At 47.3% G+C, this 25,186-nt stretch overlaps 1 protein-coding gene across 1 annotated transcript in view; it reads right to left on the minus strand.

Annotated features, from left to right (window-relative positions):
- Positions 1–25,186, minus strand: part of LOC135817065 (uncharacterized) — a 67,826-nt gene that overhangs the window by 28,226 nt on the left and 14,414 nt on the right. The window contains exons 8-15 of the mRNA XM_065330165.1: positions 24,309–24,465; positions 17,494–17,690; positions 15,638–15,987; positions 7,826–8,168; positions 6,605–6,659; positions 3,883–3,935; positions 2,727–2,827; positions 1,439–1,537 (exon numbers count right to left, since the gene is read on the minus strand). Of these exons, the coding sequence (XP_065186237.1) occupies positions 1,439–1,537; positions 2,727–2,827; positions 3,883–3,935; positions 6,605–6,659; positions 7,826–8,168; positions 15,638–15,987; positions 17,494–17,690; positions 24,309–24,465 (1,355 nt within the window). The remainder of the gene's footprint in view (positions 1–1,438; positions 1,538–2,726; positions 2,828–3,882; positions 3,936–6,604; positions 6,660–7,825; positions 8,169–15,637; positions 15,988–17,493; positions 17,691–24,308; positions 24,466–25,186) is intronic.

Raw genomic sequence — 25,186 nt, forward strand, 5'->3', positions numbered from 1 at the left:
AGAATTGCTCACATTCCAGGAAATTCGTCAAGGCAATGTCATGGCATGTAAGCACAGATTCTCTACTGGCACATGACTATACGCGGGACAATTTTTGTCACCAAGGGTGTCCATTACAGCGTATTCTCTGCGAAGACATCTCACAGCTAGTGGTGTGTCAGAGTCCCTCCGGAAATACGGATGTGGACCATTTGACGTGAGGTTTCGCCATCGGATACCCTATAAAAGGAGTGCGTGTTCTTATACCGTTCGTACCGTCAACATGCAAATGCTGTAAAAAGAAATTGGGTATTGAGGTATGAGGTATTGAGGTATTGAGGTATGAGGTATTGAGGTATGGATGTATTGAGGTATTGAGGTATTGAGGTATTGAGGTATTGAGGTATTGAGGTATTGAGGTATTGAGGTATGGAGGTATGGAGGTATGGAGGTATGGAGGTGATGGAGGTATTGAGGTATGGAGGTATTGAGGTATTGAGGTATTGAGGTATGGAGGTATGGATGTATTGAGGTATTGAGGTATTGAGGTATTGAGGTATTGAGGTATGGAGGCATGGAGGCATGGAGGTGATGGAGGTATTGAGGTATGGAGGTATTGAGGTATGGAGGTATGGAGGTATGGAGGTATGGAGGTATGGAGGTATGGAGGTATGGAGGTATGGAGGTATGGAGGTATGGAGGGATGGAGGTATGGAGGTATGGAGGTATTGAGGTATTGAGGTATGGAGGTATGGAGGTATGGAGGTATTGAGGTATTGAGGTATGGAGGTATTGAGGTATTGAGGTATGGAGGTATGGATGTGCTCATCAAATGTGCAAAAGTATGTTATGCCACTTGACAATCTGCCAGACACATCCCCCCCCCCCTCCCCCCCCCCCCCCCCCTGCCAGACACATCATAGGCAGCAGACAAGATAGTTACACGTCACTCTCCCTCATCTGCCAGACACAGCATAGGCAGCAGACAAGATAGTTACCCGTCACTCTCCCTCCCCCCTCTCCCAAACTGAGGAATTGGCTAACTTGAGCATACCCACTAGAAGATCAAATTATGTTGGCGTATTTTCCGGAGCATAAGCCGCACTTTGAACACTCAAAATTCACTCCAAAAAAGGAGGTGCGGCTTATACTCCAATGATCAAATTAACGGTGATAAATAAGGTAGATGTATGTTTTTCGTGGCAAAATATGGGGGTGCGACTTATACTCCAGTGTGGCTTATACAGGCAGACCTCGCTTCACCGCACACATCCGTTTTCCACTAAACTATCCGGATAGGCGAGGGAACCGGATAACCGAACACCGGTTATGTTGGATGGATCTCGTATGCTGTAAATCTGTAACCAGCCATTTTCTTCCGTATGGCGAGGGATCCGGATAAAAGAGAACCAGATAAGCGAGGTCTGACTGTACTCCACAAAATACAGCAGTGCCTTACCCAATATGATATGTAGGAGAACGGACACCAATGGAGAGAGCCTAGCACTGTTGATGAACTCGTGGATCATGACTTGAGCTGCTCTCATAGGAGTGAGATCTACACATACCGCACACACGCACACGCATGCACACATGCACACATACACACGCATACACACACATACAGTCACACACCTAGGGTACCCTGTAAAAAGACTCACAGTCTGTGGGGATTGCCTTAGTAAAATAATAAATACTACTACTACCACTACTACTACTACTACTACTACTACTACTACTACTGACCAAACCACTTTTACGGGCAAAAAATACCATGGTAAGCACACAAGTGATGGAAAAGAGTGAGTAAGAACGAAAGAGAGAAAGAAAGAGAGAATGCACTAGTATGTCAAGAGAAGTAATCAATTGTTAAGGTCTTTGAGCTATTGTTATATTGTCCAGATTGACGCATGGACACTGAATCTCAGCCGGCAGCCTGTCGACACTGCACCAACAACGACGAGCGGACGCGACGCTGGTAGGGGGGGGGGGGACTACTACTACTACTACTACTACTACTACTACTACTACTACTACTACTACTACTACTACTACTACTACTACTACTACTACTACTACTACTACTACTACTACTACTACTACTACTACTACTACTACTACTACTACTACTACTACTACTACTACTACTACTACTACTACTACTACTACTACTACTACTACACACACACACACACACACACACACACACACACACACACACACACACACACACACATGCACAGCACATATACACGCAGACAATATGGTGGACACAGCAGTCATTGTCCTATAAACAGTCGGAAGTCCAGTAGGGAGTCAAAACTCATGATCAAGTCATATTTTTCTGACTCCGTCGAACTCATGCAACTTTCCCTGTAGAAAGTCGAAACATTTCCGGTACGCAAACTGAGTTGCTGTGAGTGGAGATTTTCGGAAAGATCACGCCTGCCCAATTTTTCCACCTATCATGGACTGCAGAATGGTTGTGGGGGTGTGTGTGTCCGAATGCGTGCAGACGTGTGTATGTGTGTGTGTATGTTTTGTGTGTGTGTGTGTGTGTGTTTATGTGTGTGTGTGTGTGTGTGTGTGTATGTGTGTGTGTGTGTGTGTGTGTGTGCGTGTGTGTGTGCGTGTGTGTGCGTGTGTGTGTGTGTGTACGTGTGTACATACGTGCGTGTATGTGCGCACATATGTGGGTGTATGTGTGTACACATGGCGTGCGCAGTGGTGCACATAGTCATACGCACCCTGTACCGGTGATGCAGGACAGCCACACGGAAGACGAGGAATGGTCAACTTGTCTGTAGACAGCTTGAAGGTCATGTCCACTAACACTGCCGGTACTTTCCTGGTAATACAAGAAACACAGGTTCATCATTAGCGAGGTTTTGCATTCCGAAATTCGGCAAAAAGATTCGGCACGCGGGAGCGAGGTCGAAAATGCACACGAAGATTCGGCGTGTTTGTTCGGAAAAAGTTCACTTTGCCGAAAATATTTTTCGGATGCATTTTCTTGTAGAAGAGCGCTAGCGCGTGATTTATTCAAAGAGGTTTCTTATCTCGGCATCGCTTGGCAGGCGTGTTTGGCGACATAGCATCGTCAGCTACCTTTGATTGCTCCTCTCCACTGCCTGTCTACTCTCTTTCGCCTGGAGTGTCCTCACCGTCATCTGTGTGGCTGAAAAGACTATGGCGACACGCATAAAATTTGACTTGGACATGGAGTTGGTTTTTCTGAGGCGACTGAGGGGGCAGGTTTGGCCCTCGACTCTTTGGCCGATCAAAGTTCGTTGCAATCAGCAAGAAATGGAGCACGGGACAGGACGTTGCTAATGCTGGGGCGCACGAAATGAAAACACATCATTTTCGACTTGCAAAACAAACGTTGGTGCGAAAATTCGACATTTTGATGTTCGACAAATGACCGAAGAACGCTGTACCGAAATTCAGAATGCAAAACCTCTCTATTGTCTACTGCTGTGTTTAGTGATTGTGTGTGTTGTGTGATCTAACTGAAGAGACAATTCACTAAGCCTGTGAAACTCTTGAAAACACAACATTTTGCAGACTGAAGTCACCCGCTCTGTGTTGATATAATTATAGTGAGTGCGTTCGATTATGCCCGCGAATCGATTCATGAATCCATTCATGAATCAATTCGCGCTATTCACATCACCCCATATGACTAGGGTGAATGGATTCCGAATCGATTCCAGGGCTCATGACATGAAATCAAACGGCGAGGTTTCATTCATGAATCGATTCAAGTGCAAAATCGAACGCAGCCAGTGGAAGACTGCTAAGAGATAACTTGTATTCCTGTGTCCCTCTTCCTGTCTATACAAAGTACATTCTATAGGACTGCTGCATACACGAACTGCACACATGTATAGAACAACTTACCGCAGGATTCTTGAATCAAGTTCTCGGAAAACACACTGAAACCACCACGGTGCCTGGGTTGGATATGCACAGCATGTACAGCAAACACAACCCAACATCAATAAACAGAGATATAGCAAACACAACCGAACATCAATAAACAGAGATTTAGCAAACACAACCGAACATCAATAAACAGCATCACCCGACACCACGCCACACCACGCCACACCACCCAACACCACCCAACACCACCCAACACCACATAACATCTCCCCACACCACAAACATAACCAGACACGATCACAAATTAGCAGATACCATTAGACACCACTATGCGCATACTGTATTTCCCCGGATATAAGTCACACTTTTTTACCCACGGGTGCGACTTACAATCGAGCATGAGCGAAACTGAACTGAACAGATGAAAAATGACATGACATGGTCCATTGGACCTGAAAATGGGGGTGTGACTTAAAATCAGGCGTGACTTACAATCGGGGAAATACGGTACGCCATTACCATATCCTTCAGATTACTAGAAACTGCGCCTAGTCCATAGTCCATAGTCCATAGTCCATAGTCCATAGTCCTGCATGACCTGGAGTGTGTGGCTGATACCACAAACTTTTCCATCGACTCGTAAAGGAATTATTTTGAAAATCCACTGTCTATTGTCAGAGTCAAAAATATTAACTTGGAACACCACTACTACCACTGTCAGAGATGAAGACATCCATACAATTGCCGAGGCATACAGTTGGAAGTGACCCACCACAAAGTGGTCAGAGACCAAAAACTTCCATTTGCTTCATTCATGTTCCCTACTGTCAGGCCAAATAAAAAAATTAACATTCCCAATAACTGAGATTACTAGAAGGGATCTCAGCATGTGAACTGCGCAGCCAGTTTGTGCAGGTGAGATTTTAGATCCGAAACGCGACCAGTGCAGAAACCGTGAAAAAGAGCATTTTTCGAAATAAATCAAGTTGAAGAAGACAGTAGAAATGGCTGAATGTTGCGTCCAAGAAAGCACGTTCTACGGCCATCTCCAAGCTGCCTATCTCCCAGACACTCTCTCAGAGGAACTTTGGAGGGTCAAAGAGCACAATATTTCACTCTTGGACGCAGAGTGAACACCTCTTCTTCTGAGAGCGATGTCTTCTCTCTGAGTGATAATGGCGGCGATGTTCACGATGGCTGATGCACTGAAAATCGAAGTTAGGACAATCTAACCGGTGAAACCGTCTGAATTTTTCACTGAATCTTCTCTGAAGTGGGTTCTTGCCGCATGGCAAACTATAGGAAAATCGACCAGGGCAATATCACCTTGGCCACGCTGTCCTTCCGCGAGAATCACAAAGTATGCTTGAACGACGATGAAGATGACGATTCCGCTACTGTCGACCGCTTCCGCTGGTGTCGAAAATCGGCCATCGCCATTTTACAGCTGTGTCCGCGAGCTGCACTCAAAACTCGATGACGCAATGGATGCGCAAAAACCCTGCGCATTGCACGCGCTGAGATCCCGACTACTTCCTCCGTTAACAACAACTTCGTGATGGATTTTTGAGGGACTGGTTTGCGCACAAACTGCCGTGAAATGAGTCGTAATCACTTTCTCGGCCTTCCCTGGCATGCCATGAAAGAGGTATGATGCGAGGAAAGCGACCTTTCACAACAAGCCGAGCGGAATCGATGGTTGCGCTGTGGCAACATAGGTGATGACAGTCCTGGCGAGCGAAACTGAAATACCACTTCTCCGAGGGACAATGCGCTGCTTGGCCTCTCTACTACTCTAGCACTGAGTTAGAGAGGGATAGGGACTGATGGAACGAGCAGCGAGCCCTCACAATGAGCGAGTGAGCAAGGAGCTGATCCGATCGCACGACGCAATGAAATAAATTTGAATTCAAGTTCTTGTTCAACCTGCGCAAAGCCCAGATTCGAATGCTGATGACCATGCATTCATTTAGAAGTCTGCAGTCCGACGCGAGTCTCGTGGCTAAGGAAAGTCGACTGGACTTGCTAGCCGCTGCCGTTCAGTGCTGGCAAGAGTATCCATCAGAGAAATTGGAATCTCCTCGTTTTGCGGAGTTCTGAAGAGCGGAGATGAAACCAGGGAGTCGTAAAATATTTTTACAACTCCGTGGTGGAAACGAGTAACCGCCACCGCGGCGGATCATGCAATTGAAAGCCAACTTACTTGAACCACAGCGACATCAAGTTTCGCGGAGTGTGATCAAAGAAGCCGAGGCAAGACTGAAGCGAGCTGCACAACGACTCTTGAGAGCTGACGACTCGCGTGCAGCAGATGACGACAGCGACGCAGGGTCAGAAATGAGTCGAGCGAAAGCGACGAAAACTGATTTCTCTGCTCATTCCGCCAACAGTTTCTTTAGTAAAGATGCTGTACATAGGCTGAACTACCTTCGTCTAGTGATTTGCAGTCGATACAAACTGTTCTTGACCTGTTCTATGCGTCTTCATATCCATCAAAATCCATCACGAAGTTTTTGTTAATGGAGGAAGTACTAGCAACTGGAGAAATACCAGTATTCAAGCTGCACATTAGGGAACATCTGTGTCCAATGTGTACTGATATTCACACTGCATATTTGAGAACATGTTCATCCAATGTGCATTGATATTCATACTACACACTTGAGAACATGTCCGTCCAATGTTCATTGATATTCATACACACTTGAGAACATGTCCAGCCAAAGCGTAATCATACCTGATTGATGTCCCCTTCTCCACGAGGCTGTGCCAAATACTGATACACTGAATCTCTGAGCACCAGAATCACAAACACAAACACAACCATACACCCAGCCATACACACACACGCACACACGCACACACACACACACACACACACACACACACACACACACACACACACACACACAACACAACACACACACGCACACACACACACACACACACACACATGCACGCATGCACGCACACATGCGTGCACACACACACACACACACACACCTCAGACCTCAGACCTGCCCATCGCGGAAGCGATGATAGCGAACAGCTATGTTAGACATAGCAACTTATGCTGGGATTACACCATTCAACAGCTTGCAAGGCTGATGAATTGACCGCCACTATTTGCACACACACACACACACACTCACACACGCACACGCACACACACACACGCACACACACACACGCACACACACACACACACACACACACACACACACACACACACACACACTTGAACTTGCTCACTGCAAGGGCAGGTCACATGGGTCTCCCCGGGAGAGGGGAGACAGCTTCAAAAGGAATCTTGGAAAGATGACTAAAATGGTTATTGAACCGCCGACGTCCCCTGAAATCTCCAGACCCGGGGTGGACTTGGAAATAATCCCACTTATGGGCTCATCACACCTCAGTAAGTGGGTGAGGTCAAGGTGCAGAAAAAGGATTGACGGCGTCAGGGTATCTGGTGCCATGATCACAATGCATTTACATTTTAAGTGTGAGGGTAAACGATGAATGCAGTCACACTCCGGCCGGAGCTTCGACTTCGAACTTGACAGTGCTTTGGGCTCATTGCACCAGTATTCCCCTCAATTCCCAGCTCAGCACTTCTGGAACTGAAACTAACTAACTGTAATATGCAGTGTTTACTCAGAGCTAACGATGTGTTGCTGGGTTGACATGTGCTAAATGTGTGCGCATGTGCATGGGTATGTGCATGGGTATATTATACGTGTGTGTATGTGTGTGTATATGATTGTATGTACATGTGTGTGTGTTTGTGTGTGTGTATGTGTGTGTGTGTGTGTGTGTGTGTGTGTATGTGTGTGCATGTTTGTACATATGTGCATGTGTGTGTGTGTGTGTGTGTGTGTGTGTGTGTGTGTGTGTGTGTGTGTGTGTGTGTGTGTGTGTGTGTGTGTGTGTGTGTGTGTGTACACTTTGCGTTGCTTACTTGTCATGTCTGAAGAGCGCTGACAAGAACAGACCTTTGCCAGCATGGAGCATCACACAGTGCAAGGGCCACACCAGACCGTGGAACATGTCAAACTGAGCACACACTAAGCTGCTCAGTCTCAGTACTAATGGGAGAAGATGACGAACAAGCTGGTAGTTTCCGGCCCTCAGCGCCAAGAGCATGTTCCTCTCACTTGATACAGCAGTGGACGAAGTGCAGTTGGCAAATAGAAGCCTCCACGACCACATCGGTGTACCAATACAAGTGGCCAGGTGACAACTGTTGCTACAGAATTCCAGCAACCACTTCACTGAGCTTGCTGCTGGCTTATCAACATCTACTGTATCACATAAACAACAAGAGTATCAGAAAACAGAGAATCTGTGTACAGAGGATCATTGCGAAGAAGGAAGAGTAAGGGAATGTGCAATCATTGGCAGTACTGAGTATGTTGAATGATTAACATTGCAAAGCAGCACCAAAGAAATAATTTAGGCAAGTTTTGTGTCTATTTTTTCTTCAGGCTTTTGTCAACTCGCTCAACTAACGAATAAAGTCTGTGACCACGTTGAACTACTCATAGACTTCAACTCAGTCCAGGGGCGTACGCAGGATCCGGAATGAGGGGGAGGGGGGGGGGGGTGCTCCAACATTTCCCCAAAGAACCGAATAATGCATTTTTTCAGTGCGTTTGATACATGGATGGTTGATATGTTGATGTTTACTTTTACTGTGCCATTTAACCGTGATTCAAGCATTTACCATGATTTACCAAGTCCAGGGAAAATGTAGGAACTTTTCTGTAGGATGGAGCAACCATGAGGCCTTGAAGTACCCAATCTCAAATATACCCCTCCATTTGGAGGACAAAATATACTTCCTCTGTAAGCTAGGTCCAAGAGTACACCACTCTTGCTAGATCATAATTATCACGAAACCATTTTCAATTTGACTAATGTACTTTGAAGTACTAGAACAACTTACAATACTTCACACATTGAATGGGGCGAGAAGGCAAAAGTACCATAACAACTTCTGGCAGGAGTCACAGAAAAAGCTCCCAGGAGTTTTATACACTTGCTTTTGGTATGGAGAAATAGAATCAGGTAATAGAGGAAGCAAGTGCAATGGATGGTGGTAGCTTCACAAACAGGATACTAGCAGAGGGCTGCCACATTTCTGTTGGTAGAAATCAGAAGCAGTGTCTGAGGTGTTCAATGTCAGGATGGCAAGGGGGCAGCTACCCCTTTAGAAGCCGTAGCATTTTTAGGATTTCAAGGGCCCGAAACAACAGATTAGTACACTTTCGTGAACAATCGTTTTCAGTCGGTTTGTCGGAACAGCTGATCGGAGTGTTCCCGGAAAATCGGAATAGAATAAGTCGAGGCACCTTAAAATATGGATAACCCTCTGTCCTGCCACATGAAAGTGCAATGGTGAGCTATGATCAACTAGTGACGACAGCGAGTGGAACGCAAAACATCCGTTAGAAAAATCTGATAATTGTGCCACGAAAATCGCTTTCAAAAGTCTGATTTATGAACATGCCCATTTCACAATGAAGTTTACTAACAAATTCAATCACATCTCAATGTATAGCCTCACTCAAGACCTTTCCAATGGGCCGTCATTTGCGTGAATCGGACAATCGGTTGCAAAGTTATGGTACTTTTACTTTAGCGGCATGGGTGCATCAAGTTGGCCTTCATGTACATGTACGTCGAAAATTTTGAGGGGGGGGGGGGTGGTTCTGCACCCAAAGCAGCCCCCCCCCTGGGTACGCCACTGCAGTCATTTCCACAATGCTGATGTCTCTCTCTCTCTCCCTCTCCCTCCCCCCCCCCCCCCATCTCTCTTTCTCTCCCAATGGAATATTCAATGCTGCCTGATGATCTCCAGTGTGTGAAGTTACAGCAAAACAGCCCACTGTCTCGGTTGCCTGGTATTTCTCTTTACCACTCTGCAATCTGGTGCATTAAGCACTCTACCAACCTGCCCCGACTGCCCCGACTGCCCCCCGGATTGCAGTTTTCCTCATTCTCTCTATGTCTCTATGTCTCTATGTCTGACTGTCCGTCTGCCTGTTCGTTTTCCTGTCAATATCTCCCCCCCCCCCCCCATCTCTTTCTCTCTCCCTCTCCCTCCCCCCCCATCTCTTTTTCTCTCCCTCTCCCTCCCTTCCCCCCTCTCTCTCTCTCTCTCTCTCTCTCTCTCTCTCTCTCTCTCTCTCTCTCTCTCTCTCTCTCTCTCTCTCTCTCTCTCTCTCTCTCTCTCTCCGTCTCAGTCTCCGTCCCTGTCTGTGTCCTCGTCTCTGTCTCTGTTTGTCTCCGTCTCTGTCTCTGTCTCTGCCTGCCTCTGTCTGTCTCCGTCTCTGTCTGTCTCTGTCTGTCTGTCTGTCTGCACGTCTGTCGGTCTGTATGTCTGTCTGTCCGCTTGTCTGGTTTGCAGTATGGCTGTCTCTCTGCGCCTGTCTCTGCCGCAGCCTCTCTCTGTCTGTCTGTCTATGTCTATCTCTGTCTGTCTCTGTCTGTATGCCTGTCTGTCTGCCTGTCTGGCTGTCTGTCTGTCTGTCTGTCTGTCTGTCTGTCTGTCTGTCTGTCTGTCTGTCTGTCTGTTTGTCTGTCTGTTTGTCTGTCTGTCTGTTTGTCTGTCTCTCTCTCTCTCTCTCTCTCTTTCGCTCGCTCTCCCAAACGGTCTCTTCACTGTGAACACCTAACTTGCCACCTCACTAACATTTTTGCTGTGGCCACAATCAGAGTAACAGCTAAAGACTAAGACCCTATGTTAGTTTTCACGCGAATCATGTGGATGCTCCACAATCCGTGAAATGTAAAGTTATATCTTCACATTCAAGAGATTATTTGGGAGGGAGGAGAGGGGAAAGGGGAGGGGGAGAGGGGAAAGGGGAGGGAGAGAGGGAGGGAGAGGGGGAGGGAGAGGGGGAGGGAGAGGGGGGAGGGAGAGGGGGAGGGAGAGGGATGGAGAGGGCAGAGAGGGGGGAGAGAGGGATGAGAGGGGGGAGAGAGGGATGGAGAGGGGGGAGAGAGGGATGGAGAGGGGGGAGAGAGGGATGGAGACGGGGGAGAGAGGGATGGAGAGGGGGAGAGAGGGATGGAGAGGGGGGAGAGAGGGATGGAGAGGGGGGAGAGAGGGATGGAGAGGGGGAGAGAGAGGGATGGAGAGGGGGGAGAGAGGGGTGGAGAGGGGGGAGAGAGGGATGGAGAGAATAACAAGAAACGGGAACAAGTACTGTCGCGGACATGGAAATCCAGTCGATTGACCGGGGCCGGCGCCCTCAGCGCGTACAGAACGTAAGTCGTTGCATGCAGCGCACATGTAATTGTTGATACGATGCGAGCAGCGCGTAATTAATCATGCATGCCATGGCTGCGTGGCCAGCGCCCTGGGGCAGCTAGACGTGCGACCGGATTTCCATGTCCACGACAGTAGGTACGTACTGCAAGTCGACAAATTGTCGGCGCATCCAAATGTCTGCCTCCCAGGGCTAAAACCCATTTCGGCCGCATCAAATGTGCGGCCTGTACTGCTGCCGCATGTATACACTGTCACACTGAACCATGCAAAACAAAATTTTCGGCCGCAACAAATTTTCCGCCAAACATAACCAGGCCGAAAACATCTGAAAATAGATATGCTCCGAATTGTGTTGACATACAGTGGGGGGGGGAGGCACGGCTGTTCAAGTGGGCGAAAAAACAGCCAGTCAAGGCCAGCTGATTTTCCTTTGAGATTTGAATTTTTGGTGAAGATGACGACGCTCGTGGGAGTCAGCTGTGCGGGAAATGTCAGATAGCCGGCCAAATTCCAAGAGATAACCGTACCAAATCAAACCGGGAATCGGTAAAATCGATCAGGTTCGCCAGGTAAGGTTATGTCCTTGCCGCGATCAAGAGCTAGATCTGTCCTTTGCTTTTTTTGCGCGTCTCTCTCGTCTTTTTGATCAGCCCTGGATATTTCGTGACAGCAGCTTTCACTTTGGCTATAGAGCACTTTGACGTGACTCAGCCTTGTTTCTGGATTTTTGCCATGGTATCAAGAAGTTTTCTCGTGAAGGTAAGGCTTTTGTGCTGCTCGTTGAAAAGAATCAGCTTGATACCATGAGCAGTTTTTTGCTTCCAACCGTCCGCGTGTTGTGTATTGTTTTGATGCATCAGCTGATCAGGATGGAGGAGCACGTGAAGAACCTTGCCCAGCTGTGCCGTTTGTGTGCAGGAAAGCTCCATCGCAGGCATTCTGGTAGAGTAGCGTCAGTGTACCTTGTGAAGGACTATGCTGTGGACATAGCTCGTTGCTACAGCGCAGACATATGTTTGGATGACTCTGAAATTCATCCCGACACATTTCTGTGCATCGTGTAGAACTGTACTTACGAAGTTCAGTGCGAGTGGTGTTTCTACTGTGGCAACGGGCTCATCATCGACGTCCAGTGAGCCCAGTGGCAGTGCAGTTGCAGCCTCCAGTGAGTACAGTGCAGTAGCTGCATCCAGTGCAACATCGAGGCCAAGGGTTGCCCACCAATGGCTAAAGCACCCTGAAATTGGCCCTTGTACCTCATGTGAGATGGGAGGGAAGTTAGTGCAGGGTGGTCGTCCAGCAAAGAAGAGGAAGTTTTTGGGCATGCAGGCCTCATCCAGCACGTCCAAGGAGCCTGTTGCACTGGATGTCGCAATTGACATGGAAGAAGACGAATTCTACCAGATAGCACCTCCGTCCTTTAAGACCCAGGGACGGCTAGAGCCGAGTAGGTTCATTTCTCCCGTGCCGAGCCTAGCGTGTGGTGTGTGTGCAGATATTGTTGATAGGCCTGTGCAGCCACCGTGTTGTCTATTGTTGTTGTGTGCATCTTGTGTGTACGCTCACCACCAAGAGCATGAAACATGCACACACTGCAGCCAACAACTTCGGCTTTCACAGTACAAAGCACCACACCCACTGCTAATCCAGGTACTGAGAGAGCAACTATTACATTGTGATTTTGTGAGCCAGAGTGCTCTTTCCGGCTGCACCGCAATCGTTCCTCTGGAGAAGCTGAAAAGCCACTGCAGTACTTGCTCTCTCAGCACTGGTGCCGCACACAGCACAATATCACCGCCAACAACCGTGGCAGAAATAATGACTGCATCAGCTGGTATGCTTCGAGGCGGCACAGCCAATATGCTCCTTGCCAAACTTATTAGAAGCATGCAGGATGATGGCAAGATTGAGCAATGGACTGGCCGTCGCCCGATTATGTGGATGAAGATCCCAACAGCATCAGTGTCTAGCAGTGAAGCGTCAAGCCGTGTCCTGCGCAGAAGAGAATCGACTCTGCAGAGTGTTTCCGAGGTGGTATGTGGAGGTGAGTCTGGCAGTGCCTCTCAGCGAGTACACTCCACTAGAGTGATGTCGAAGGAGTCTAGAGAAAGTTTGCTGCACGATGCTGGTGTACTGTCTGAGAAGCCTGCCAGTGGGGTAGGGCTAGCCATAAAGGCAGACTTGCAGCTGCCATGGTACAAGCTGCGCAAACTGCAGAGGTACCTACGGGAGTTTGGTGTACCTCTCGAGTCCGAACATGCCATGCGTCGGAAGCTTCATGATGAACTCCCCTTTGAACTGATCGCCCGTGAAGTGCCTCTGACAGTCAAGGATGGCAATATATCACTTTGCCTCGTTGTCTCTTTCACCAGCCTCATCGATCTCGTGCTGCACTATATTGACATGAACGACAAAGCCGGCACACTGATCTGGCCCGGGGGGTTGCCCGAAGATGAGGTATGGGTGAAAGTGGGGGGTGACCATGGCTATAAATCTTTCAAGTTCTGTTTTGAGCTGGCCAATACTGCACACCCCAATGCCTTGTACAACACGGTCCCATTCGTCGTCTTCTGTGCCAAGGACACGCCGGCCAACTTAGCTACAACTCTGTCTCCATACAGTGATCAGCTATCACAGTTACATGGTATGAAATGGAAGGACAAGACGATTAAGCTGTCACTGTTTGGAGACTACGAGTTTCTAATGAAAGCGTATGGGCTTTCCGGTGCAGCAGGAAGATACCCGTGCTTGTTCTGTCAAGCCACCAAGGCCGACCTCCAGCACAGCCAGACTGCAAGCACTCAACCAACACGCACACTGCATACTCTCAACACCAACCTAGAAGCGTTTCAGGCAGACGGGAGCAGATTATCAAGAGCAAAGGAACACAAGAACGTTATTAGACCAGCATTGTTCGAAATAGAATTAGAAAATATTTGCATTCCTGTACTGCATCTGGACCTCGGGATATTTCCATGGTTGTACGAGGCCATGCTGAAGGATGCGGAGAAGCTGGATCTGGCGCTTGCCAAGTTAAGCGCTGATGTTCAGCAACCGTCAGAGTCTTTCGTACGTGTTTCCCAGGAAAATCGTCGTCTGCGAGAAGCCCAGACAGAGCTCGTAGAGCAACAGCAGGACATAAGCAATGTACAACAGCATTTGTACCTTGTCGTGCTACACTGCCGGGAGGGGGACCAGGCTGCAATCGATGCAGTTGCAGCAGTACAGTCTCACTGGGCGCAGCTGAAAGAGTCAGCACAGAAACTCCAGGAAGAGATTGCTACTCTGCAACAGTCGTTATCAACTGCTTGTGTGGAGAGTGGTCCCTGTGTGTCCTGCTTTGACACAGTACTCGTCAAGCATCGCATCGAGCGGCAGGCATACCACTCTGGTGCCTTTATTGGCAACCACGTCCACAGGGCACTGCAGCAGACGGTTATCGAGGAGCTCACCTCTGCTCCAGTAGCAACGGTCCAGACATATCTGTCAGACTCTCCGTCGCCGGACGAGACCAGCATACTACAGGAGGCTCAGGAGCTGCAGGCACGCTACAGCAAGCTGTTTGCAGCGTATGCTAGTTGTCGAGCAGTATTCTCCAAGTGCCAAGTAGCAGATGATGATGTCCTAGAATCCTTGGAGAAGCAGATTTCCGAGTTCATGGCAATGGTGAGGCATGACATTGCAGAACGTCTTGGGAAGTCCATCACGCCGAAGTTACACTTGCTTGAGTGTCACACAGTTCCCTGCATGCGAAGATTCGGCGTCTCCCTTGGCCTCCTCGGTGAGCAAGGTGGAGAAAGTATTCACAGGAAATTCAAACAGCTACGCTCGTCCCTGGAGAACATGAACCGTGATGTCGATCGACTCCACGTTCTGGTCACGCAGTATCTGACCACGACATTGCCTCACTATAATCGTATGATTCTCCAGCCGAAGAGAAGAACACTTGAGAAGTAGAAAGGGAAGCGTAAATATACCTAACATTTCAATAACTGAGTCGTTGTTACTGATCCTTTGAATCGTTGTTGTTCGTAATTTAGGTTATCCTCCGGAGCCCAGGCCGGCGGACCCGCAAGGGTTGGTTGTCCACACCTGCCCATAGGTATAAATGTAGCCAGAAGGTGTCTAGAGAGAATACATAAAGGAAAACATTCTGAAGAATTGGAATTTCTCTCGATCAAATAATCTACTAAAAATCAGTCACACGGCTAAAAAAGCTCAACAAGTACAAAAATGACTGAAAAGGTTCCTCGACGCGTTGCGTGCTCTCGAGTTTCCATAGAGATTTGTGACGTAGAAAGTTTTTCGCGGATCCTGATTTTTGGCCGCCATTGTGATAAATGGCCACGCTAGAACAGCCGTGGGGGGGGGGGGTGGATATCACATAGCAATAGTATCGTAACACTCAGTAGTAGCACAAACTTCAGGCTCTTCAACAACATTGTAGCATTAGACAATAGTATAGTGTGTGGCTGATGACAGTACTACTCTCACCTGCAGTCGCCTTTTCCACCTCAGCCTGAGACTGGTCGTGCTCATTAGCAGTGGTTGTAGAGTGGTTAGGGAACGCTGCTCCATTGGCACAAGATGCTTTCATAGCATCAACAAGGGTCTGTATTGGCGATGTGACACAAACCAGTGTGGAGTACAGTGTCATACATGACTGATGAATACTGTGTATAGCAACTTCAATGGCTGCTGCTGCTGCTGCTGCTGAGGGTGATGGTGATGATGATGGTGATGGTGCTGTAGATGATGGTGATGAGGAATACTGGTGATCTCCAGTAGGTAGAAGCTTCCACAGCACGTCATCAACTGTTGACAGCAGCATGATCAAGTCTGATCTACATTGTGAATACGCAACACCCAAGGCAGCACACATTATTGCACATGTGTCATGTGTCATGTGTAGGACTGCTCAAGTGTGTTTTAAACCTAAAGCCTATAATACATGGTATCCAGGGCAGAGGGGGTGAGAGGGGGTGAGAGGGGGGGGGGGTGAGAGGGGGTGAGAGGGGGTGTGGGGGGTGAGAGGGGGTGAGAGGGGGTGAGAGGGGGGTGAGAAGGGGTGAGAAGGGGTGAGAGGGGGTGAGAGGGGGTGAGAGGGGTGAGAGGGGTTGAGAGGGGGTGAGGGGGGGGGGGGTTGAGAGGGGGTGAGGGGGGGGGAGGGGGTGAGGGGGGGGGGGGAGGACTATGTAGAGGATCAAGACTAGGATCAACAATACTATAAACCTTGTCGCGATGTCAGTGCAGTCCCTGTGCAACACAATGCATTTCCAACACCGTTCATAGATACACCATTCATAGATACACCATTCATCTCTCTAGAATGCACTGTAGTACACTACAATTAGGGGAACCTCCAGGATCTGGTTGAGGAGGGGATCCCCCTTTCTCTCCATACACACACACACTTCCACTTCCACATGCCCATTGCGGAAGTGATGATAGCGAACAGCTATGTTACACATAGCAACTTGTGGTGGGATTACACCATTCAACAGCTTGCAAGGCTGATGAATTGACCGCCACTAATCTTAGCCTGGTCTACACCACACAGCTGATTGAATCGGCTTTTTCCGGGCCAGAAAATCTCTAAAACTCGGATGTTGAGCCAATAATAAATGTAGAAAGGAAGAGTACTTTCTGACTGTATACACTGATGGAGAGTCACTCTTACTCGTATCCATAATTATGTCCTCTTCCTTTCTACAGAATATCTCTATCTTCTTTTCTTTTTTTTTCGACACACACCACACACTCCAGCACGCACTAGCTCTTGGTAGCCACCCAGAAGAAGGGAAGAAGAGCTAGGAGAATGAGAGAGAGAAGAAAAACGACTATGGTCACACGCGCACGCGCGCGCACGTTCACACACACACACACACACACACACACACACACACACACACGCGCGCACACACACACACACACACACACACACACCTGGTCCTGGTAACTAAACACTGCCATACACACACACACACACACCAATGATGGACGACTGGTTAACCATTTTTTCTATAATAATAACAATAATAATTTTTAAACTCGGGTATTGAGCCAATAATAAAAGTAGAAAGGAAAAGGACATATGGAAACGAGTTAAGAGTAACTCTCCACCACTGTAACTAGATACTATATACAGTCAGAAAGTGGTGGAGAGTTACTCTTAACTCGTTTCCATATGTCCTTTTCCTTTCTACTTTAATAATTTTTAAATATGACCATTTACTTCCAAGTGCCGCACTTGCACAAGAAACACTAGCTACAGATTCCAACGTGTGATTCATCATACAGTACAGAAAAGTGGTTGGATCCATGTACCTTGTCCACCAGGATAAACTAACCTGAAAAGATCAAGACGTCTCCTAGTTGGCTTGGCACAGGAATAGCGTGATGCTAGCTGATCTAACAACTGACTCAGCAGCTCAAATACTAGTTTCTGTCTGCCTTCTCGACAATATTTGCCACAGCATGTCACGTGATAGAGCAAGCTATACACTCCAAGACAGAAATGCTTGATGGGGTAGGAACTCTTCTCATCCTATAACAGACAGAACACAATATATAGTGTGCAAGCATACATGTATACATGCACACACAAACATGCACACACACACATACACACACATACACCCACACACACACACACACACACACACACACACACACATACACACCCACACACACACACACACACACACACACACACACACACATGCAGAACATAGTTACATTAAGGAAGAAGTCGATAAATAGTCATCAGGATGAGGATTGTTAAAACAACCTTTCTACAGACCATTCATTGGGGACTGGCACCCAAAACAGACACTTCAGTCATGTGACCAGACCTGTCAAATATGTTGCCCTCCGGTCTCATGTTGTTGCTGTGCAAGCAGAGTCATGTAGTGGTGAAGTAATCCCTACAATGTCTGACGGCAAGTACTTGCCAGAGGTACTCCAGTGCTGTTTGGAGGTACTAGCATGCAATGTTGCTACAGTATGTACCTTCAATGTATGGAACGCCAGAGTACATACCCCCCCCCCCCCCCCCCCGAGAGTGCGCAACTAGACTATGGGTGGTGTCCCGACAGAATTTCAAGTTGACGTCATTTTTATGATGTAATGCGCACTGTACACGGATTGTCAGACGAATCCGGAACATGTGGTGGACCAAAGCCCATCTCATCCTGTACAAATGATTGCAAAGAAAAATATGCGATGCGTTAACACCCGTACACATGTGGTAAATCACTGGTGCAAGGAGCATTGCATCATGACGTCATCTTGAAATTCTGCCGTGACAGCAGGGTATGTGGGAGTCGCACACTCTTGGTGGGTTATGCGCTCTTGATGGAAAGTCATAGACAGAGTGCTGCCTCTAGTGGGCAAGAAAGCTGATTGTCTGCCATCGCATGGGTTACTCTCACAAATGTATGTGGAGCTGAAAGGCCTGGCCAGCCTTCAGCTTGCCGATGAACTAGCTGAAGAATAAGACATGACTCTGCATAGCGACGGCACAAGCAAGCACGGCAACAAATCCGGAGCCTCCAAGATCTCCACCAGTACACAGCGTGTGTACAGCTTGGGCATTGTGGACATGCAGCGCGAGTACACAGCGTGTGTACAGCTTGGGCATGGTGGACATGCAGTGCGGAACTGCCACTCATACTCTGGAAGTGCTTAAAGCAGTCTTGGATGATGTTTCAAAGATGTCAGCTACAGAAGGCAAGGCTGGGGCTGGCGACCACATTATCGCAAACATCAAGAATACAATGTGTTCAGGAGGCCGCACATGTCACTGACATGCACCCTCGTTTCGTGTTGCACGTAGCTGTGCCGTTTGTGTTCACACTTTAAAAGTCCTTGTCTTCACCTTCTTTTGCGCCTGCTCATTGAGTTCTTCGCATGCAAGTGTTAGTTATAAGTAAACGGTATCATAGCGGTAGTCAGTTGGTTATAGTTTTTATGAATTCGTTGGAAGGCTTCAAACAAGTGCGGCTTGGAGTCACATTTTCTAACAGAGTTTTCTCGCGATAGTCATGAGCTAGTCCTTTGCTTGAGTGTGTGATGTGGGTGTGTGCCGAGGCAGAAGCACGCCTCTACAGAACACAATGAGTGACCGGAGTATTGTGCAGAAGACGTTCAATGGTCTTCTGGAAGATTACAGGAAAGAAGTGTTGTCCCGTGTACTCAGTGACTGGTCCGAACTCCCTGAGGCTCAGCAGAAGGAACTTTCCAGCATGAACTTTTTCTTCTGCAGCTTCCACTTCATTGTTGGGCTGGCAGACCAAGCAGACACAATTTTGAAGAAGTGACATCCACGGGGACACAAATCGCCTGCTCAAGGCAGTCCAAGCCAACCTGTTCGTCCCGTCCCCATATTTGCCATAGCTACCCCGGCCCTTTATCTTGCCGCCCTCACTCAATCTCTCTCTGTTCCATAATGAAGTCGTTACGTTCGTCTTGGCCTCCCTCTCTTCGTCTATAATAAAAGTCTTCCCAATTACCAGTTCCCGCTGTCCGTTGTCTTGGGGAGTACTCGTCCTTTTTGTACACAACACTTCCAATGGGAGAATCCGACATCGCAGTGCTTTTCAACGTGGCCAGGTCAACTTGTAGAATATCGCATTGAGTGTATTGCTTTATCTGAGAGAGGAGATGTCCGTACCCTTGAGACACGAAGTCCCGTTTCCATATGACAAAGTTTAGGAGCTCTGCGCTCAGCGCCTTTTCAGGGTATGAATTTCGGGTTGTTCTGGTCATCGTAGCGTCGCGGACTATTCCATCGTCTTCAGCGTCTAAAAACTACTGGCCATGTTAACTTACAAGGCAATGAGAAACTTTCGTCTTCCTCTACCAGCAAATTTGCTCTGCGCCAGGATACCAAAGTATGCAATACCGTACGCGCAGTTCGAGTGACGAGGCGTGTGCAGTTCGAGTGACGAGGCGTGTGCACGGTACACTGCACTGCATGCACTGACTGCGCAGTCGTGAAATTTTCTCGATTCTCCCGTCACTCACATTCACTTCTGTTTCCAGCGAAAGTCCAACTTTGCACACTTCAAGTCACTATCTCAAGAGTGGCTGGTCCGATTTAAATAATACTTGCAGATTGCCTATGTTACGCCAGGGAGAATCAAATGAGACCAAAATCGAAGCAATCGCAGCAAGCTTTGAAAATTGGGTGTAGTCACTACGTTGCAGTAAAGTAGCTCTACGATCTTAGATACATACCAGTACACATTGCCATGGAAACCAGTGCTATGTGTGTAGTACTACTAGCGGCTTTTTTGATTTTGCGTACAGTTCGTTCCTAACCAACACATAGCTGAGTGCCAGAAGAATGTCTTTTATAGCCTTTACCACCGCATTTGCCTCCTGGTACTCTCTTAGTCACTATCACTGTATCAGTTCATTTCACAGCAAACTAAACCTGTTGCTACGGGGTTTCTATTGGGGTTGCTATGGGGTTGCTATGGTGATTGCATTCACAATTGCCGCGTTCTTGATTATTCCAAACTGTTATCTGTAATGTTTCGGTCCAGAGATGGCTGTTGGTGTCAGTGAGTGATGTGTGCTCGGAAAGAAACACTCTGATTTGTTTGCAACTACATCCACCGCATATACTATTGCAAAACCAGAAAATTTCCGTGGAGATTTATTTTCAATTACTTTGGTACAGTCGTTCTTCATCAGTCTCCTTGTCTCCACCACCGGCACTGGCGGCAGTACTTGACAGGTGCAAGTACGTCTACTCAAGAGGGGTAAGCGGCAGCGTTCGGCCTAGTCCAGATTGTTATCAACCACCAAACCACACCGTTGCGCTCTCTAGCTCCGGTACAGGAAATATTTACCTAAAATAAAACGCGACCTAAAATTTAACCATGCCATGACACACAGTGTGCAAAATACATTTTCGGATCTGGAAAACTGGTTTACCGAAATTTTCGCGATACCTAACCGTTGATTTTGGGAAATTCCAACAATAATACACCAGCGAAAATTCCCGGTTTTACAGTAGTACTGTGGAGATGCTATTGGTGCCAGGGAATAGTACAGTATACAGTATCGTACTACAGTCAACTTCGCTTATAACGACACTCGGCGGGGCATCAAAAAGGTGTTCTTATTCGCGAAGCGTCGTTATACCCGAAGTCTCATTATATGTATTACAGTTCGAAGGGACTTTGCTCTGGGCATGGAAATGCTGTCGTTATTCGCGAATTGTCGTTATATCCGCAGTCGTTATTAGCGAAGTTGACTGTACTCCATAGTTGGTGCTACAAATGGGACGTATGCATCCATTTCCCGCCGCCGTTAGGTTTTGCGGGGCAAGTCCACTACAACCGTACACTGTGATAACAACTCTGCATAAAAACTCATGAACTTTGTAAGGCCATACTCATAAATGTACTAAAATGGGTTGTACCCACCAAAATGGGGCAATGTGCCCCGAAAAAAGGTCACGTCCATCCTCGATGCATACCTCCCATTGTATTATTTTTGGCCTTATGCCGCTTGAATCCCCTATCTTCAACCATTCATAATATCTCATTGTGGATTTCAATAAAATTTCGTGTGTGACCTTCTGATATCCACCCTTGTCGATTACCGATGATACACATGAGAAAAACCAGATTTGAAAAAATCGAGTGAAGTACCTACTTTTAAGAAATCCATTTTTCATTCACTTTATGTCTCTTTGCGTGTTGAAAATCATACTGTATGGTATTTCTCAAAACTGGCCTGGAGAAGGTTCTCAGCGACGTAGCGGGCCAGTTGCAAATGAACAAATTGTAGACGAGAGGAGCATTCATGCCCAGAAGATACAGCCTGGCAAGTCCTGCCTTTAAAAATACATCCGATTGACATTGTACAACACCATCACTCATATACCATTAGTCATAGTCTTCCTGACAGTGCAGTGCAGTGTAGTACAGTACAGTACAGTACAGTACAGTACAGTACAGTACAGTACAGTGCAGTGCAGTGCAGTACAGTGCAGTGCAGTGCAGTGCAGTGCAGTGCAGTGCAGTGCAGTGCAGTGCAGTGCAGTGCAGTGCAGTGCAGTGCAGTGCAGTGCAGTGCAGTGCAGTGCAGTGCAGTGCAGTGCAGTGCAGTGCAGTGCAGTGCAGCAGGGCATAGCTTAAGGATTTCATTTAGCTTGGACAAATGTCCTTCCGTTTTGAAATCTGTCCGGACATGCCCCGACATGTTCCACAACACATTTTCAGGGTGTTTCTTCTTTTTTTTTAGTAGTACTGAAGTAAATTCACAATGACTCATTATGTGGACGTATCTCACACATTACTATGTACAATTCGCCAATTTATTTGTATTAGAAACTGAACTATTTTACTGACGACAAATGTATGTACAAGAAAGCGTTGCAGTCAAGAATTTTGCGAACGCGATATGCTCCTTGACCTTCGAATTTGCGTCGTGCAATAGCGGCAGCACCATCGTCCATCTCGCACAGTGCCTTCGCAATTGGAGCGAATTCGAGGGCATTTCGAGCGGGACACTCTTGCCTGCGGAAAAGAGTCATTGCTCGTTTATGCATCTCCGTTCCAGCATGATCCTTGAACGCTGATGTTCTCAGGTTCTTGGATCCGGTTATGAAAGCCTCGCTGAAGTTTTTACAACTGCGGACTCTGTCTACAAACTTGATGCACACGGAACACTTAAACATTCTGCTAACAGCCGATCGTTCTTTTGCCGGTCATAAATCAGCCAGGCGGAAAAAGTCAGCTCTGCATCATTGTCCGAGATCCACTTATCGCAAGTAGCGGCCTTCACACCACAGACTTTTTTGCCAGGCGACAAGTCCTCTGAATCTCCCTTTCGCTTTCCAGAAGACGTTCTAAAAGACTATCTGCATTCCAGGTCAGTGAAAGAGTGAAAGATAAAAAAGATGACATATTCCTCTCAAGAGCGAACACCTGCACTGCAGTTCAACCCATCGATTCAGGTGCGAAGTCGACACCATGTACCAAAGGTCGAAAGTGTGAATTGACTGTAACAACCGCGTTGCTACAGGCGGATCAAGTAAATTATGGTGAAGTGTACGCCTGAGGCTACGGTGTAGACGTGTTAGTTGTACGATATGCAAGTCGCAGTTGGCACGAAGCGGCCGAAGAAAGCCCAACTTTGCATAAAAAAGTCGAAAGGTCGCTGCTCTTTTTTTCCTTTTTTGACCGGACACTATGTCCGGTGAAATTGAAAACGTCCGGTCAGTGGCCGAAAATGTCCGGAAAATGTCCGATGTCTGGCCGTTAATCTATGCCCTGGTGCAGTGCAGTACAGTACACTACAGTGCAGTACACTACAGTGCAGTACAGTACAGTACAGTACAGTACAGTACAGTACAGTACAGTACAGTACAGTACAGTACAGTACAGTGCAGTACAGTGCAGTACAGTGCAGTACAGTGCAGTACAGTGCAGTACAGTACAGTACAGTACAGTACAGTACAGTACAGTACAGTACAGTGCAGTACAATGCAATGCAGTACAGTACAGTACAGTACAGTAGAGTGTAGTACAGCACAGTGCAGTGCAATGCAATGCAATGCAGTACAGTGCAGTACAGTACAGTACAGTACAGTGCAATGCAGTAGAGTACAGTGTAGTGCAGTGCAGTGCAGTACAGTACAGTACAGTGCAGCACAGTGCAGTGCGATGCAATGCAGTACAGTACAGTACAGTGCAGTACAGTACAGTACAGTGCAGTACAGTGAAGTACAATGCAATGCAGTGCAATGCAATGCAGTACAGTACAGTACAGTACAGTAGAGTGTAGTACAGTACAGTGCAGCACAGTGCAATGCAATGCAATGCAGTGCAATGCAGTACAGTGCAGTACAGTACAGTACAGTGCAATGCAGTAGAGTACAGTGTAGTGCAGTGCAGTGCAGTGCAATGCACTGTACTGCACTGCACTGCACTGCACTGCAATGCAAAGCAGTGCAGTGCAATGCAATGCAGTGCAATGCAATGCAGTGCAATGCAATGCAGTGCAATGCAATGCAGTGCAATGCAATGCAGTGCAATGTAGAACTTTGCTTGTGGAGTGCGCTGCAGTGCAGTGCCATGCAGAGCGGTGCAGTGCAGTACAACGTAGTGCAGTGCAGTATTCACGTGCAACATAGTGATGTTACCTTGAAATGAGCTTTCTGGTTATTCCAATCCTGACTGTCATCATCATGGAGACTCATCGAGAGACGTTTCAACTCATGGGCGTACAGGGCATCACTAATCACTGCTCTCGTCTTCTCCAACCATTTTCTACTGGAGAGAAACGGATTCCGAAGTGAGCTGCGGGCAGAAAGGAAGATTTTTTTCTAACAAGCATACCGGTATTTGAACAACATCCTGCTGGATACAGTCAAATGAATATTGTAACTAGATGATTAGAGTCTGCGACACATGGCTGGCAGCTTGGAGGTTATGGTCAAAAGTTCAAAACACATACCAATGCACAGGCGCATACACACAAATGTGCATGCCTTGATATTTGTTTGTAGCTACATGTAGATTATGTAGAGAATATCAGTTGTATGGGGATTGCCTAGCCTTGCTATATGCATGAAACACAGTACTATAACAATGACCTAGCCGATTGTCTCTGTTCTATAACAATGACCTAGCCGATTGTCTCTGTGCTATAACAATGACCTAGCCGATTGTCTCTGTGCTATAACAATGACCTAGCCGATTGTCTCTGTGCTATAACAATGACCTAGCCGATTGTCTCTGTGCTATAACAATGACCTAGCCGATTGTCTCTGTTCTATAACAATGACCTAGCCGATTGTCTCTGTTCTATAACAATGACCTAGCCGATTGTCTCTGTTCTATAACAATGACCTAGCCGATTGTCTCTGTGCTATAACAATGACCTAGCCGATTGTCTCTGTTCTATAACAATGACCTAGCCGATTGTCTCTGTTCTATAACAATGACCTAGCCGATTGTCTCTGTTCTATAACAATGACCTAGCCGATTGTCTCTGTTCTATAACAATGACCTAGCCGAT

This window comes from Sycon ciliatum, chromosome 5 (genome assembly GCF_964019385.1).
Source record: "Sycon ciliatum chromosome 5, ocSycCili1.1, whole genome shotgun sequence".
Lineage (NCBI taxonomy): Eukaryota > Metazoa > Porifera > Calcarea > Leucosolenida > Sycettidae > Sycon > Sycon ciliatum.